At 39.2% G+C, this 18,285-nt stretch overlaps 1 protein-coding gene across 2 annotated transcripts in view; it reads right to left on the reverse strand.

Moving 5' to 3' along the window:
• Positions 1-18,285, reverse strand: part of WDR44 (WD repeat domain 44) — an 82,470-nt gene that overhangs the window by 31,720 nt on the left and 32,465 nt on the right. For both annotated transcript variants that reach the window (XM_081792787.1, XM_081792786.1), the window contains exons 3-8: positions 13,590-13,664; positions 8,219-8,855; positions 7,599-7,729; positions 6,170-6,265; positions 3,670-3,806; positions 2,552-2,635 (exon numbers count right to left, since the gene is read on the reverse strand). In XM_081792787.1, coding sequence (XP_081648913.1) covers positions 2,552-2,635; positions 3,670-3,806; positions 6,170-6,265; positions 7,599-7,729; positions 8,219-8,855; positions 13,590-13,664 — 1,160 coding nt within the window. The remainder of the gene's footprint in view (positions 1-2,551; positions 2,636-3,669; positions 3,807-6,169; positions 6,266-7,598; positions 7,730-8,218; positions 8,856-13,589; positions 13,665-18,285) is intronic.

Genomic DNA, 18,285 nt, shown 5'->3' on the forward strand with positions numbered 1-18,285 from the left:
TTCCATAAATAGGACTTATTTATTGCTTTTTAAATAATCTTGGTCTCAAATTTCATACATTAAGATTATAAAAAACAAAGCACAGTACATAAATGATATCTAAAACCAAAGCAAAATTTACAGGAGTAAATTTTTACCAATTCATGGGAGCTCATGATATTAAGGACAGTATCTGAAAGACTTGCTAAGCTACATATACAAAGATGTTCACTACAGCATTATTAACAAAGTGTAGAAAGTAGAGATTTCTCACAAAAGCCCTCCTTGACTCTTTAGAGCAGGTTTTCCTGTTTTATACTCCCAGAGTACCCCATACATTTTTTTACTGCAATTACTACAAATGTAGTTAGATTTATCTGTGTAATTATATTTAGTATCTATTTCTCTTATTTAACTGGAAGCTCTATGAGGGCAGAGACTAAGATTGTCTTCTTAACGATGGTGTCTGCAGCACTGAACCCCCATATCTGGCTGATAAAAAGAATACAATAAATTTACTGTTGGTACTGATATGAAGATATGTCCATTACATATTAGAGATTTTAAAAAAGCAAGCCAACAGGGGTGGTTGGCTGGCTCAGTCAGCAGCGCATCTCAGGGTCGTGAGTTCAAGCCCCACATTGGGCATGGAGCCTACTTAAAAAAAGGGGGGGGCAAAAGAAGCAAGCCGACAAACCAGACGCACAGTATCATTTCCACTTTTGTGAGGGAAAACATTCTATGGAGAATACACCTAATTATTAACACAGATTATTTCTGGGGGTAAAAGTATGAAAGGCTTTCATTTTCCATTTTCCTCTATTTATTTTTTGAAATGTTTATTTATTTTGAGAGAGCACAAGCAGGGAAGGGGCAGAGAGAAAGAGAGGAAGAGAGAGAATCCTAAGCAGGCTCCACGCTGCCAGCACAGAGCCTGATGCGGGGCTCAATCTCACTAACTATGAGATCGTGACCCAAGCCAAAATCAGGCATTTAACAGACTGAGCCACCCAGGTGCTCCTTGCAATCAAAATATGACCTGACATTCTTTTTTTTTTTTTTTTTTTTTTAATGTTTATTTTTGAGAGAGAGAGAGAGAGAGAGAGAGAGAGGCAGAGCACGAGCAGGGGAGGAACAGAGAGAGAGGGAGACACAGAATCCGAAGCAGGCTTCAGGCTCTGAGCTGTCAGCACAGAGTCCTATGTCGGGCTCGAACCCACGAACCGTGAGATCATGACCTGAGCTGAAGTCGGATGCTTAACCGACTGAGCCACCCAGGCACCCCATGACCTGACATTCTTATGTGTCAACTTACCTGCTGTCACAGTTTGCTACTTTTATTTTGCCGGGAGCTCAGACGAACCAGATAACCAGATATTAAAAAATTATGTAAAAAGTAAGTACAGTGGCTTTGAATAAACCTAAGGAGCTTTTCTTTTGGAAAACTAATGAGCTTTGGGGCACTTCTCTCTCAAATAAATAAACATTTTTTAAAAATGAAAAAAAAAAAGCAAAAAGAAAAATAATGAGCTTAAATGAATGGAGTAAGTGACAGCTCTCCTGGATGTTTACCTATCTCCTTCATAATTCCTAATTTTTCCTATTCCTGTTAGTTGCCATTGCTGACAACCAAGTTCCAGACACCTGAGCTTTCATCCTATCCCTGCACTGTGGGTAAATCTTTTCGAAGAATTCTCAATGCTTTCTTTCCACACTAGGAAAAGATCAGACTAGAGTGGAGATTTGCTTTGGACCCTAGACTGAATTATTGTCAAATAAGTGACTGGTGTATAATGAAGCAAAATCTACATGTCCACCATTGTCTTGACGTTTGCGAGGGAAACAGAGGGATGGCATGATCACAATCCTTTTGCAACATATGATTTAGTTATTTAGCCCCCATTTATCTCGTTTTTTAAAATTAGAAAACAATTTAAAATAAAATAAAGGGGAAATGTAAGTTACGTAGACCGTAGGTGCCAATGAAATTGAGACAAGCAAATTTACTATGAACTGGAGAAGTTAGGAAAAATTGTGTTAGTTGGGTTTAGAAAAACAAATAGGATTTGAGAGCAACTTCAAGGACAATCATGTCCCTCTACGAACACTTCTCATATCTACTGTCAGAAAAATAATCCAGGCATGATGCAAAATTTATTGATCATTTAGCATTTCTCAGATACTATAGAAATGACCAATAATACAGCCCCAAGTAATTCGTCATCCATTGGCTGGGGGTAGGAAGTGGTGGTGGTAGACAGACATATACACTAGATGGGACACAGACTGAAAGCAGTAGGGCAGGGGCGCCCGGGTGGCTCCGTCGGTTAAGTGTCCGACCCTTGATTTCGGCTCAGGTCACGATCTCACAGTTTGTGGGATCGAGCCCGGTCAGGCTTTGCTCTGTCTGACAGGGAGGAGTCTGCTTGGGATTCTTTCTCTCCCTCTTTCTCTGTCCCTCCCCCCGCTCACGTGTACTCACTCACTCACTCACTCAATAAATAAGCATGGCGATTCTCATAATTTTTAAATAAAAGCTTGGAATAAAGAAAAAGGATGCACTGTAACTCACGTTTTCTGTTTTAACCTTCCACCATCAGTATCTGTTGTTTGAGACTGCAACTTCTCTTCATCATCTGACTGTGCTGCGTCATTACTACAAGAAGGGGAAGAAATCATTGTAAGAGAAGACATTTCCCCATCACCTCAAACGTCTTATGGATACTTACTATATACTCAGATACTCGGAATAAGAAAAAAAAAAAAAAGACTATGCTAACATACTTTTTGTAAGTTTCATTTAAATGATGATCCTGAGAAGCTAGACTTGAGAGATCAAATAGAATCTTTAAGCATGGTATAATGTACAAAATGCAAGTGAAAGCAATTTAGGAACTCATGGAAAACCTACTACCAATGAGCCTTTTTGCTGGACAAAACCTGCTGCACAGAAATGACAAATTAACTTTCTCCTAACTCTTCAGGCACATCATGTATTACACTTTATTAAGATTTGCTTTCAAAATAATTATTCCTTCGATCTACATATATCGCACAGTAAAGTCAATCCCCTTACTCTGAAGCCATTTTCTGACCTACAAAGATAATACAATTACTTTTAAAATCTGTGGCCCTTAAAGCAAGGTTTCAGAACACCAGGTGTTCATTCTGCATGGCTTTTTACCTTCAACATGTTTCAATAATGTCTCTAGTATTATGTACATCATTTTAAAAGAGAAACCAAGGAGCGCCCGAGTGGCTCAGTCAGTTAAGCATCCAACTTGATTTCGGTTCAGGTCACGATCTCACAGTTAGTGAGTTCGAGCCCTGTGTCTGGCTCCGCACTGACAGCACAAAGCCTGCTTGGGATTCTGCGTCTCCTTCTCTCTCTGCCTCTCTCCTGCTGGTGCATGCGCTCTCTCTCAAAAATAAATAAATCAACATTTAAAAAAATACATAAGAGAAACCAAATACTATGAGATTTAAGATATATACTATTGTCTCTAAATAACTGTATGGTCTTAAGGGAGAACAATGTTGAAGAATACATACATCAACTAACTCTATTTTAATTCCAAATTAAAAAAAAGAAGATTGAATGAAATCACATTAGGGTCTGTTAGAGTTCATAAACAGAGAAATCTTCACCACTCCGAAATACTATGAATAAATAATAACAATAGCCCATACCTTACATATTCCTTAGTTCTTCTCATGATGTGCAGAGTGAGGGGATTAATACCTGTTGGCAGTTTCTCTTCCGCAAGGCTCAAAGGGATTTCTTCGCCAGTATCCAGGTTTTTAATCATGACACTGGCTAAAATTTCCTGAGGTAAAGAAGAACACCAAGAGGACCTATAATTTAATTATCTTTTTGAGTCTACGAAATCCTCAAACATTTAAGCTAAGGACTTTCTGGATACCTTCAGTACCGTGTACAATACTTTTCAACTTTTTCAGTGAGATACAATTCACACACTGCAAAACGCACTCATTTAAAGTATATACAGTTCAATGATTCTGAGTAAAATCGGAGTTGTGCAACCATCACCATTATTTAAGTTTAGAGCATTTCCACTACCTCAAAAAGAAACCCCACGCCCATTAGACAGCATACCTCATTCCCCTCTCCTCCCAGCCCCTGGAAACCACCAATCTGATTTTGTCTCCGTGGTTTGCCTATTCCGGACACTTCATATAAATCAAAACATACAGTACGTGGTCTTCTGTGACGGGCTTCTTTCACTTAGGACCATATTTTTAAGGTTCATCCACACTGCAGCATGTTTCAGAACTTCACTCTTTTTAATTGCCAAAAAGAAGTGCCACGTGCCCTTGTTGGGATGAGCACTGGGTGCTACATGTAGGGGATGAATCAATGACTGGATTCTCCTGAGATCATTATCGCACTAGATGCTAACTGACTTGGATGTTAATTTTATTTTTTTATTTATTTATTTTTTTAATTTTTGTTTTTTAACGTTTATTTATTTTTGAGACAGAGACAGAGCATGAACGGGGGAGGGGCAGAGAGAGAGGGAGACACAGAATCGGAAACAGGCTCCAGGCTCTGAGCCGTCAGCCCAGAGCCCGACGCGGGGCTCGAACTCACGGACCGCGAGATCGTGACCTGAGCCGAAGTCGGACGCTTAACCGACTGAGCCACCCAGGCGCCCCTGGATGTTAATTTTAAAAAAATTAAAAGAAAATAGTCCACATGGATAGGATATACCATATTTTATTTATCCATTCATGAGCGATGAACGTTTGTGTTGCTTCCACACTTTGGCTATTATGAATTTTGTGTGTGGACATAGGTTTTCATTTCTCTTTGGTGTATACAGAGGACTGGAATTGCTAGGTCACGGTAACTCAGTGTCTAATATTTTGACCAAGTGCCAAACTGCTTTCCAAAGTACAATAGGTTTTTAAAATGTGTTTAAATGAAACGAAAACTGGAGCACCTGGCCGGCTCAGTCAGTGGAGCATGTGGCTCTTGATCTCAGGCTTGTGAGTCTGAGCCCCACGCTGGGTGTAGAGACTACTTAAACTTAAAAATTAAAAAATAAAATCTTCAAAAAGAAGAAAAGAGGGGCGCCCGGGTAGCTCAGTTGGTTAAGCATCTGACTCCTGATTTTAGCTCAGGTCATGATCTCGCGGTTCGTGAATTCGAGCCCCGCATCAGGCGCTGCACTGACAGCAAGGAGCCTGCTTGGGATTCTCTTCCTCGCTGTCTGCCCCCTCCCCTGCACTCTCTCTCTTTCTCAACATAAATAAACTTGAAAAGAAAAGACACATGGACACTAAGATTTTGCTTCAAAACTTCATTCGGAATAAATTGGCCAATAGATGTATACTAAATTTTAACGGTAAGAAGCACTGAGTCTGTACTGTATATTACCTAACAAGTATAAAAACATATAACTATAATTAACATCAAGTTCTTTTTAAGCCCACTTGCTATAAAACTTGAGCCTTGTTTTCAACACATTTATTCTATCATAATTATATAAAAAGGCAAGTTTAAGTTACAGTTGCAAACCCTAGCATATTAAAGAAACAAAAATGGGGCACCAGTCAGTAGAGGATGTGACTCTTGATCTTGGGGTTGTGAGTTTGAGCCCTATGTTGGGTGTAGAGTTCACTTAAAAATAAACACATCAATAAATAATCTTGTAAACTAAGAAAATCATCATGGGGCGCCTGGGTGGCTCAGTCGGTTAAGCGTCCGACTTCAGCTCAGGTCATGATCTCACAGTTTGTGAGTTTGAGCCCCGCGTCAGGCTCTGTGCCGACAGCTCAGAGCCTGGAGCCTGCTTCGGATTCTGGGTCTGTCCCTCTCCCTCTACCCCTCCTCCCCTCATGCTCTGTCTCTCTGTCTGCATCAAAAAGAAATAAACATTAACCTAAGAAAATCATCAATTTTCATTTTTTCTTCTACATGTTTTTGCTTAACGGCAATAAACTTAAAAAAAATTTTAATCCTGGTAAAATACACACAATATAAAATTTAACCATTTTAACCATCGTTGTATAGTCATATAGTTCGTTGTATAGTTCAGTAGCATTAAGCACATTCACAATGCTGTGCAACCATCACCACCATTCATCTCAAGAACTTCTTCAACTTCTCATTATGATTTTTGTATTTTATGTTTTTAAGAACAACAACAAAAAAATCTAATTATACCTCATCAGTAAGCTCTCTCCCAGAGTTGGATCTAGGTCTCTGAGGGCCCATCACTTCACCTGCTATGGTCTGCCCATCAGGTGCTTTTCCATTTTCCTAAAATTATAATTTCATAAATAGAAAGTAGATGGAGTCAATTTCTATAAATACTCAATTATTCATTACCACACACAGTTCTAAAGAATTCCATAATTCAGATAATGGAGGCTACTGAAAATTTAAATGAAACACTCCATTTCAGTCCTTTATTATTCCCAGCATGCTGAAAAACATTAGGTATCAAAACCATTGCTGCCCATGAAATAATGTCTTAGTAGTCTTGAAAGCAAATAGATGTTCTATTTGAACCTGACCCAAAAGCAGTTCTCTACTAGCAGAATGCCAGCACTAACAATGCCATTAATCAGGGCTATCCGTGCGCATATCTCAAAGGCAGGGGCTGGCAAACTTTTTCTGTAAAGAGCCAGATAGTAAATATTTTAGGCTTTTTGCTTCATATGTAGTTTCTGTCATGTATTCTTTTTTTTTTTTTTTTTTTTTTAACAGCTCTTTAAAAATGTAAAGACTGGAGTCAGTTGAACGTCTGACTCTTGGTTTCGGCTCGTCATGATATCATGGTTTGTAGGTTCGAGCCCCTCATTGGGCTCCACGCTGTCAGTATGGAGCCTACTTAGAATTCTCTCTCTCCCTCTCTCTCTCTGCCCCTCCTCTGCTCACTCTGTCTCTCTCGAAGTAAATAAACTTAAAAAAAAAATGTAAAGACCATTCTCAGTTTGGGGACCCTATTAAAAACAGACGATTGCCAGTCTTTGCTCTAAGGCTACGACAAGACCGGAGTGCTGTATCTCTGAGTCTGCTAACCTGCCCCAACCACAGCTACCACGTAAGTAAGCCCTGAGTCCCAGAAACCGGCCATGGTAATATACATGCCATCAGGTCCTTTCTATTGCCTCACATATGGATATATAGCTTAGTACATGAAGTTTTTGTTCATGATTATATAAAGGCAATTGTAATTTGACCACAATTATCAATAACTTTGACCACTATAGGTCAGGTAAATGAAGACTGTAGTCGATGTTTATTAGTATTACAGTAATATCACAAAATGCAGCATTCTTTCGTTATTTTAATTGTCTACTGAATGCCAGGTGCTTGGCCCACATTAGCTCATTTCATCCTTTAAGACACCTTCAGGGAAGGTTTTCCCCTCATCCTATCCATGGGCCATCTGAAACTCAGATGTTAATATAGCTTTGCTAGAATCACCGAGCTATGCAGTAGCAGAGCTGGCAAAGGGACAGAAGAAAGCCAGGTTTAGGGACAAGGAAATAATTTTGCCTGAAGAAAGAAGGCCCAACAAGCAACAAACCAGCCAGCTGCAGAAAGTTGTTAACGCTTATATCAAATACAACATGAATTCACCAACCTGGGCAGTAACTATTTTATCTCCACTGGTAGCACTCGCCAAATCAAGAGAAGGCTGAGAATCCTTGACTGTATTCTCTGAAGCCATGTTCGTACTTAGGAGAGTATCAGATGTAATATTCTCTTTGGGAACTGCAATGATGATGATGATAATAATGATGATGATGACAATGGCAACAACTAGTATTTATACAGGACCTTATATAGAGCTTGAAAAGTGCTTTAACCTTTGTCCGATTCTTACGACAATCTCACGAGGAAAGTGGTTTTATAATTCTCATCTTATATATGGGGACACCAGGGTTCAAACAAGTTATTTAAATTCTTCAAAGCTATACAACTTATACATGAAGAGATCTAAGTCTTGAATGCAAATCTTAAGCCCCCAATGGAAACGGATTTCAAAGTTTGAAGTCTGCTGAAATGTTCTGTTCGAGTATAGTAATGTAACTTATGACCAATGTAAAACACTGTCACTTTTAATTACTAAAATAACTTTTAGAACTTGGTCATGGTCATCAACATGGCTGTATATGGTATAAACTGAAATAAAATTGGAAAGTTAAATAGTTTCAACTCCAAAATCTCCCCACCAAAAGTTATTTCTCAGTTAATACTTGCCATCTAGATCAGGTGTTTTAAGGGCCTCAAACTCCAATTCGCTTTTCTTTTTTCTTGGTGGCGGAGCAGGTCGAGATGGAGGTGGGGGTCTAGGAGGTGGGAAATTAGTTGGAGGGGGAGGGCGTGCCGGAACAGGCTTCTTTGTACTAGCCACTATATCGGGTTCCGGAGTAAGTTGTCTTGGGGGTTTGGCAGGAGCCGCTTCTTCCATGGCAGCAAAATCTTTAGTAGATAAAGAGTTTGAGGACACAGGTTCTAGAACATCACTTCCTTTGACTTCCACGGCTTCCTTGTTCAATACTTCTGCTTCGCTTTCAGGCACGTTATGCTGCTCAGCTGAACTTATTTCAGTTAACTTCGTGATTTCATCTATTGACTTCTCACAGGTGTCATCAGAAGGAAAACATCTATTCGATTCTAATTCAGTTTCTTCTATGGCATTTTGACTGTCTGCCTTTTTGGAATCTTCCTGCAGGACTTGATCTATGGCTAACAGTCCAGGTATGTTGCTAAGATCTGATCCAGCTCCAACAGGACTGGCAGTAGCCTGATCAGAGTGTCCTTTTCCTTTGGAATCCGAAGAGTCATCTTCAAGCTGTAGTACTTTCTGACTCTCCTCAATAATACTTTCAATAATCTGGTGAAAGGTTCAAAAGCAGCTTTTGAAAAATGAAGCTATTTATAAGAACATAATAACAGCTAATCATTTACATAGTACTTAGTATGTGCCAGGGCATGTTCTTAACACTTTACACATTTTAATCTTCACAATAACCATATGAGATAGCACTCTTAATGTCATTATACAAATGAAGGAACAGAGCATAGAGGGATCAAGTGACTTGTCTGGGGTCACAGAGCTAGTAAAGTGATGAAGCTGGCAAAACTCCAGGGAGTTTGGTTCTGGAATCTGTACTCTTAAACCATCACAGAAGGGAATCTGTTAGTAGGTATAATCACAACAGTTCAACCAACCCTGTAAAGTTCAAACCTAAATTTACATTTACACTCTTGACGTCCTAGCGCACGTACATATTTACGCCAAGTTAGTTTTAGTAACAACCTGTTGCTTTGAGCCTAGTTAACAAAACCATGAGAATCAAAACCACCTAGCGCAAGAGTTCAAACTGTTTAGTTCTGAACTTAAGCCTGTGACAGAAAAAGCCAGCAGGTGCAGAGAGATTAACATTCTTAAACAAACTACACCTAATACTCCAATATTCAGAGAAACAGTAGGACTACAAAAAGGGTTCAAACACTCAGCTCACCTTGCTTTTTTCCCTTTTATTTCTTGCCTGTAGCTGAAAAATACAGACAGGGTTTTTATATCTTCTAACATTTGGAAAAAAAGATGTTCTCTATCCAGCCCTGTCATTATTACCACTTAAAAACTCCCAGTCCACTTATCTTTCCACCAGGCCCAACCATGGATGACGTCCGCTTTCTCAATTCCTTGGCTCCGGAAAGTTAACAGAACGTGTCACAGGACCATCCTGATGTGGCGTACCACAAATTCACGCTGACTTCAGCTGGATATGACTGCTGCTCAACAATATTCCTCCCTGATTTCCCAGCACGGTCCACACATTAATTGGTCTCAACCTTCACATTTTTATCCTCATCTTACCACACTTTTACCCGAGGGATATTAACTAGAGTCCACCTACTTTGTCAATTAGGGGGTTACTGAGCGCTGAGTACCCTAGTGATAACAGAAGCCAGCGGGTTGAAGAAAGAATAAGAGGTGACAACACAGAGATAGCCAGCACGATGTAGGTTTTCCCAACGCTTGGCTGTAAGCGGAAGAAGCTGCAAGAAAGTGACCCAGCACTTTTATAAGCTGAGTGGAAGGAGCCAATGGAAAGTAAGATAACAAAGTTCTGGAGAAGAAGGGAAAGAGGGTCTCTTGTGTATTAGACCAGTACACGTATTTTCCATTTAATCATCACATAGGCCTTGACATAGCTGGATTATCTCCCTTCTACGGAAACAAGAAACAAGAATCTGAGGTAAAGCCATTAAGAATTTTGTCCAACGTCCCACAGCTAGTAAACTACAAAGTCAAAACTGAAATCCAGGTTTTTCTCAAAAATCTAGTGGATTTTTTTTTTTTTAATGTTTATTTTTGAGAGAGAGAGAGAGAGAGAGAGAGAGAGAAAGAGCAAGCACGGGAGGGGCAGAGAGAGAGAGAGAGAGAGAGAGAGACAGAATGTGAAGCAGGCTCCGAGCTGTCAGCACAGAGCCCGACGCGGGGCTCGAACTCATGAGCCGTGAGATCATGACCTGAGCCGAAGTCGGACACTTAACCTACTGAGCCACCCAGGCGCCCCCAGGCTTCTTAGTCTCTAATGTGTACATGAAGCAGCTTATCTGCTGAAAGTGAGAAGGATATATAAGTGGGCACAGTGAATGTGAGATGACTGTAAAGGTCTGAAATAATCACTATGCATAATGGAAAGACTGACACCAGAAGAGGGGTTAAAACAAGGTTAAAAATCACAGGTCTTCTCTGATCCCTTATATGAGAACAATTTCTCCCTTGACTGAACTCTACCCTTCTTACCGTTCACTACAGTGTGAACTATAATATAAACACAAGGTGGTACATGGGTTAGCTCTACATAAAGACTTTCTCCATGGCAGATAAATAGCTCTTGAAAAATAAAGCCTGTGTTGTCTTCCTCCTGATATGCCCCCATAGCACCTACTACCAGTCCCAAGCTCTGCTTCAGGAGGTAGCAAATAGGGGAAAGACCCAGAGAACAGTGGGGATTAAGACCAACAATGGAGATGATCGTGCTAAGGCGACTGTTGGCTTCCTATCACCTCCCTGCTTCAAAAAACTCACTGCTTTTCCAGTGACTGTACAATAGAAACCAGATGTGTTAGTATGACCTAAGAGGCATTCCCATAATTTGGCCGGAACCTTGGTCTCTATTCTCATCTGCAAACATGCTGCACGTTTCTCCATGCCTTTGGTTATGCCTTTCAACTCCCATCTTTGCCTGCCCAAATCTTATCCATTCATCGAGAACCAGCTCAGATGTTACTTCCTCCATGAAGTCTTCCTCATTCCTATCCTCAAGCAGGAAGTAAAGTCTCCCTTTCTGTTCTTATAATAGTTTGTAAGTCTACTTGAACACTTTTTACATTCAGTTTTGTGTTCATCTAATTTCCTCTACTAAAATGTAAACTATGGGGGACAGGGATTGTGTCGTGCCTGGTGCAGTGTATATCCCACAGCCTTTATCATTCATTTGTGATACCTAAATTGATCGAAAAAACTAGAGCTTAAAAAGTGAGACCGAGTCTTGAGCCTCACTCAACTGCTCCAGTGTTTACTATGTTTTTCAGTTTCTAAACTACTTAAAAATCATTTTTTGGCCACTATTAGTTACCCATTTGCATCCTAAGAAAAAATTCTTAAAAAGGAAAAGAAAAACTCTAGTGGGAAACACAGAAACGTTCCAAGTTTTCAACAATAAAAATGGGCTAGATATATTGTAATATATTTGCTTGATAGAAACTGACACATGAAATAAAAACTGAGTATTGAGACTGTGTGATGAAATATGATGAAAAGTAGTAATGGCAAGAGGAAAAGGTAAAATATAAAATTCTATCTACACTACAATTAGGTAAAAAAAAAAAAAAAGGCATGCAAATGGGTGAGAACCAGAAAGGAATGCTGAAAAATTAAGATGGCTGTTTGTTACAATGTAGAACTGTGGACAATTTCTGATTTAAACAGAAAAAAAAGGGTATTGCTCATATCTTACTTATGCTGATACACAATACATTTCTCCCAAAAAAATTCCTTTTAAGGGGGGAAGTATGATCACTATTGAAATATGGAGTCCATTAAATGTATAAATTCCGTAAGGGTAGAACAATGGAACTTCATTGGGGGGTGATTTTGCCCCCACACTCCTCCCCAGACATTTGGTGATGTCTGTAAGACATTTTTAATTGTTGTGATGGAGTGGGGGTAGGGAGGAATCTATTGATATCTAGTGGGTAGAAGCCAGGAATGCTGCTAAATATCCTACAACGCATAGAATAGTCTCCCCTTCCCTCTGCAACAAAGAATTATTCAGCCTAGGGGCACCTGGGTGGCTTAGGCAGTTAAGCATCTTGATCTCAGCTCAGGTCTTGATCTCAAGGTTGTGAGTTCAAGCCCTGTGTTGGGCTCCACGCTGGGCGTGAAGCCTACTAAAAAAAAAAAAAAAAAAAAAAAAAAAAATTATTCAGCCCAAAGTGTCACTGTTGAGAAACTCTGGGATAGAGAATGTGTCATTTTGCTGGTCCCCAGAAACCCACTGGCTAGAACGGGGCCAGGGGCACAGAAAATACTCAAAGTAACATAACTGAACAAACACACAGCATCCTTTCTCCTTGGGTTTTATCCTGATACTGTGAACTGCCCATGGTCAAAATTTTTATCTTGTGTTCTGTCCCTTCTAGTAAACCAAACTCTGAAGCTTTTCTTTTCTTTTTTTTTTTTTTTTTTACTGTTTATTTATTTATGGGAGAGAGACAGAGCACAAGCAGGGAAGGGTAGAGAGAGAGGGAGACACAGAATTGGAAGCAGGCTCCAGCCTGAGCTGTCAGCACAAAGCCTGATGTGGGGCTTGAACTCACAGACTGTGAGATAATGACCTGAGCTGAAGTAAGATGCTCAACCGACTGAGCCACCCAGGCGCCCCCAAACTCTGAAGCTTTAAAGCATCAATTCTATAAAAGGTATTGAAGGCACTATCAGAGTAATGATTTCTTATAACCTCTAACTCATAAAGACATCAGGATTTGTTGCACTGAGCGTTTTAATACCTTTAACTCTTGGTAGTAACCTCAAGAAGAGCTGTTCTGGGGCGCCTGGGGGGCTCAGTCAGTTAAGCGTCCAACTCTTGATCTCGGCTCAGGTCACGATCTCATGCTTTGTGAGATGGAGCCCTGCGTTAGGCTCTGTGCTGACAGCGCGGGTTCTCTCTCTACCTCACCCTCTGCCCCTCCCCCGATCTCTCTCTCTCTCAAAATAAATAAACTTAAAAAAAAAAAAAAGAATAGTTGTTCTGATAATGGCCTCTAAGAACAGCTTATTCTAATACAAATACAAGCATAAAAAATAAAAACACATTACATTTTTCTAAATACTGTTTCAAGGAAAAATTATTGATTAGTTCGATTATCAAATGACCTCTAAAAAGCCTGATGTGTCTTCAATCAGAAACTCAAGATTCAAAGAACATTTACTGAACATCCAGCAAGTACACAGCACTATACTAAAAGAATATAGAAAACTTTTCCACTTTAAATATATCATATAAATAGAATATCTGTTAAACTAATACTGATATTATATCTTACTAACCTTTTTAGACACATCTTGTTTCAATTCTTGTACAGGAGACTCATTTCCAATTTTGTATGCAGTGTTCTCAGTTTCCTATATTAAAAAGAAAAAGCAGAGACCAAATGATGACTTGCTTTCTTTAAAATTCTGTTTAAGGGGCGCCTGAGTGGCTCAGTCGGTTAAGCGGCCAACTTCAGCTCAGGTCATAATCTCACAGTGTGTGGGTTCAAGCCCCACATCGGGCTCTCTGTTCTTTAGCGTGGAGCCCACTTCGGATCGTCTGTCTCCCTCCCTCTCTCTCTCCCTCAAAAATAAATTTAAAAACATTAAAATTCTTTTTAAGATGGGTACAAATTAGAAAATACAGCATTGATAAAGCAAAGGCCCATAGAGCTTAGATGTTTGTATACTGAAGATGGCCGAGATTTTATGTCAACTGGGACAATCTGATTTGTGTAAGGTTACCAATCAGCAATTTTCTATTTTTGTACAGCAATCAGATATTTTCCTTTAAAAGTGCCCCTCTTTTTAACATTAAAAACCATACCGGAAGATAAGAACTACCAAGTACCTCTGTAGCTTAAAAAGATTCAGGACTTAAACAAAGGGTTGAGTCAGAATTGTTCTTTTTCCCAGAGTATTGCTCCATAAATATGCATAAATATAAAAGTACATAATGCAGAAAACCACATTCAGAGAATAGTTTTCTTAAAAGCTCTACATGTTTTAGATGAAAGCAATCAAGACAAGAAGTTAAATCAAGTTCCCCCAAACAGTAAGAGATGAAAAACATTAAACCCACCAAAAATACATATATATCTACGTATACATTCATATACACATACGTACATATATATATATATTTGGGAGGTCAGAGACGGTAGAAATGGATACAGTTTTTCTGCTGGAAAAAAATTCTGGTAAAACAAGACAATCGCACATTTGCAAATGTAGCACAGTATTTATCTCCATCCTAAATTGTCACTACATTTACTAAAGTATAGCAATTTGAGTGCTACTAACAACACTAAGAAAAAAAACTTTTCATAATTTTTATACACACATAGAGTTAAAAAAGGTCACTATAACCATTTTTGACAGATAAGCAACCTAAGGCACATAAGGATGTGTGTAAGTATCAAGGTAGCACTTATACAAGTATTAGGATATGATCATGATCGGTGCCATGATAAAATTACTCCAGATCAATATAATGCTGAAGATTTAATGTGCTAGAGAAATTTATGTAGAACTTCTGATATCTTCAAGCTTAAAAGCTGTTTCATGGAATTTTAAGTGTCAGGTAAAACCCAAACTACCACAACCCATGAGGGCCTACATCTTTGCCATCTGTATTTCTCACCTCCCTTGTCCACCACAACCCCACAATTACATTTTGGCCAACTGGATGGTTCTTTACCATCCTTAGAGCGATAGCTCAAGTGTTTTTAGAAAAGGGTGCCTGGGTGGCTCAGTTGGTTAAGCATCTGTCTGACTCTTGATCTCATCTCAGGTCTTGATCTCAGGGTCATGAGTTCAAGCCTTACAGAGGACTCTCTGCGCTGGGTCTGAAGCCTACATTAAAACAAACAAACAAACAAACAAACAAACAAAAAACGCTTTCCCTAACCACCTTAAAATAGCCTTACCTGCTTAACTTTCTATCACATTATCATATTTTCTGTTTCTTCATTGCAGTTATCACCATCTGAAACAACCTTGTTTACTTGTTTATTTATTTTTTTTGTCTCTTCCCTGCCCCACTAAAACGTAAGCTCTATGAGAACAGAGACTTTTTCTGTCTACCACTGCACAGCCAGTACCTAAAAGAGTGCTGGGCAAAAGTAACCATTTGCTAAATGAATGCTGAATAACACATGCCTCTGGCTTTTCTTCAGTAAATACACATATCTTAAGTTTACATATCCTTTAATCAAATCCTGGTTTTACACTAAAAAAGAACAACTCTAATCAAAACCAATTAGTAAGATAATCTTGACAAGACCAGGGAGAGAGAATACTTGAAAGCTGATGGTCATTAAGAATAGTTAATGAATATTAGAGAAACACCTTCAGCTGTCGTATGAATTAAGTATATTTATCCAATTATCCTCCAATAATTGTTCATTAATAGGAAAATCAGAAGCACTGCACAACATAATCCCATGGGTATGTTTCCTAAGTTAACCAAAGCAAAAATACACACTCATAATTCCTGTACCTCGATTTAATTTGTTTTAATTAAGTATTTACAAGGGTCACAGATTAACATTCTCACACTGATCAAAACTGCCAAGCAGTGGGGTACCTGGGTGGCTCAGTTGGTTACGTGTCTGACTTTGGCTCAGGTCATGATCTCAGGTCATGAGTTCGAGTCCTGCATTGGGCTCTCTCCTGTCAATACAGAGCCTGCTTTGGATCCTCTGTCCCCCTCTCTCTCTCTGCTCCACCCCACTCTCAAAAATAAACATAAAAAAAAAACAACTGCCAAGCTAAGCAGCGATTGCACTTCTATCTTACTTGGCTTTAATAAAACTCTCCTGGACTTTGAACCTTTGAAAGGTATCAACCTCTATAAGGTAAACTGTGATTAAGTCACAAGTTTAATGGAGTGATATGGCACCTACCAGAGGATCTAATCTCCAGAGAAGTTCATCAGAAGATTTCTCAGTAAAACTTAATTTGGGGTTTATATAGTCATCTGTGACTCTCAGTGGTGTGTAAGGTCCAGGTCCTTCCCCTAGCATCTTGATCAGGCTTGGGAGATGAAACCATGGAAGCCAAAAATGTGTCTGCAGACAACCAACACCAGCTTAGACTTCACACACTCCTCACTTATCACCTCCTTCTGGAGATGGGCCTGCCCCATTACTAAAGCACAGGGCCTACTAAATCCCAGCTTCCCACCATTAGGCCGTTTCTTGAACCCCTGCCGATCACAACCTCAGAAACACACGTCCTTAAAAGGTATGGTAGATCATTCAATTTCTAGTCATTCACACCACGGTTTCCCTCCACGTCTGTTGGATATTAGAGAGCTACGTGGACCCTCCTCACAGTATTCAGTTCTATGACTAGAGCTTTTAATTTTAATAAGCACATCCAACAAAAGACTAATAATTTTCACAAATCATTTGTACAAAAGTAATCTACGCTCAAGGAAATCTTCACTATTATTTACTAAAGAAGAGTAAGCTAAAAATGTTAGTTATTGAGGCATCTGGCTGGCTTAGTTGGTGGAGCATGCAGCTCTTGATCTCAGGGCTGTGAGTTCAAGCCCCGTGTTGGGTGTAGAGAATGTTTAAACAAACTTACAAAAATTCTTTAAAAAATAAAATAAAATAAAAATGCTAGTTATTAAAAAATTCAGGTCACTTCTAGTTTTTAGTAGCGAGGAATGGGAAGGTATTAACAGTGACTAAAGTGAAATTTTATTTATTTTTAAAAATTTATTTATTGCCTTTTTTTTTTAGTAATTTCTACCCTCAACGTGGGGCTTAAACTCAAGACCCTGAGATCAAGAGTCCCATGCTCTTCCGACTGAGCCAGCCAGGTGCCCCAAAAATGAAATTTTAAAAAAACGTTTTAGAGATGTGATCTCTACTCTTTTTTGCTGAGAAAAGTTAAAAAACAAAAACAAAAACAAACAAACAAAAAAGGAACAACTCTTAAATAGTGGTCATGTCCATCCACCGATTCCTATCAATGTGATCCCTTTGTCCAAGTCTCAAGTCTTGACATTCTAACTGCCTCTTAACAGCTCTCTGCACTTAGTCTCTTCCCTCCAAACTGTCTCCCACCCTTCCACCACTTATCTTTCCATTAATTCCTCCATAAACAAAACAAAACAAAACTCTGAAGAGCACAACTGTAAGACGTATAAAACCTGACTTTTAAAATGTCTTGCTTCAAAATTTTAAAGCCCAGAGTTCTTAACCTGACATTCAAGGTTGATCGAAATCTGGCCCCACTTTACTTCTCCATCATTTTACCACTGAAACGTTTACATGGGTCACGCCAGTCTTTCAATGCTCCCAGCAAATTCTATACCTTTGCATCGTAAAGAGCTCATGTTACTGCCTAACATACAATGCTTTCCCAGTTTTTCTCTGCCTATGCAGATTTCTCCCAATTTTCAAAGCCAGACACAAGTTCTACCTCTTCCCTGAAACTTTTCCCTGATACACCAGGTACCTGTGCTCTCGGGATTGTTCTATCTTCCCTTCCCCTTCCAAACTCGTTGTGGCACTTCAAGTATATTCTATTCTACAAATCATCAAAAATCATCTATTTTGATTCTACAAATCATCAAAATTTTCTTTGGATTGCTTAAAATATCAATAGGTATGCTGCTATACATGATATGCATTCAATAGTCGGAGAACATTCACACCACAGACTACCATTTAACAATACAAAGGAATAAACCGTTGATAACACGCAACGACTTGGATCTCAATCCTTTGAGCCAATCTCAAAAAGTCACACACTATATGACTGAAGTTATAGGACATTCTCAAATGACAACATTACAGAAATGGAAAAGAGCTTATGGGCTGCCTGAGGTTAGGGATGATTTGAGGTAGATGGCGGGTGTGACTTTTATAAAAGGGTACATAGCTCAAGGGAGAGCTTTGCGGTGATGAAAGAGACCTCCATTCTGTGGTGGTAGTTACACAAATATACATATGTAATAAACTGAAGCAGAACTATA

This window comes from Panthera onca, chromosome X, assembly GCF_046562875.1.
Source record: "Panthera onca isolate mPanOnc1 chromosome X, mPanOnc1 haplotype 2, whole genome shotgun sequence".
Classification (NCBI taxonomy): domain Eukaryota; kingdom Metazoa; phylum Chordata; class Mammalia; order Carnivora; family Felidae; genus Panthera; species Panthera onca.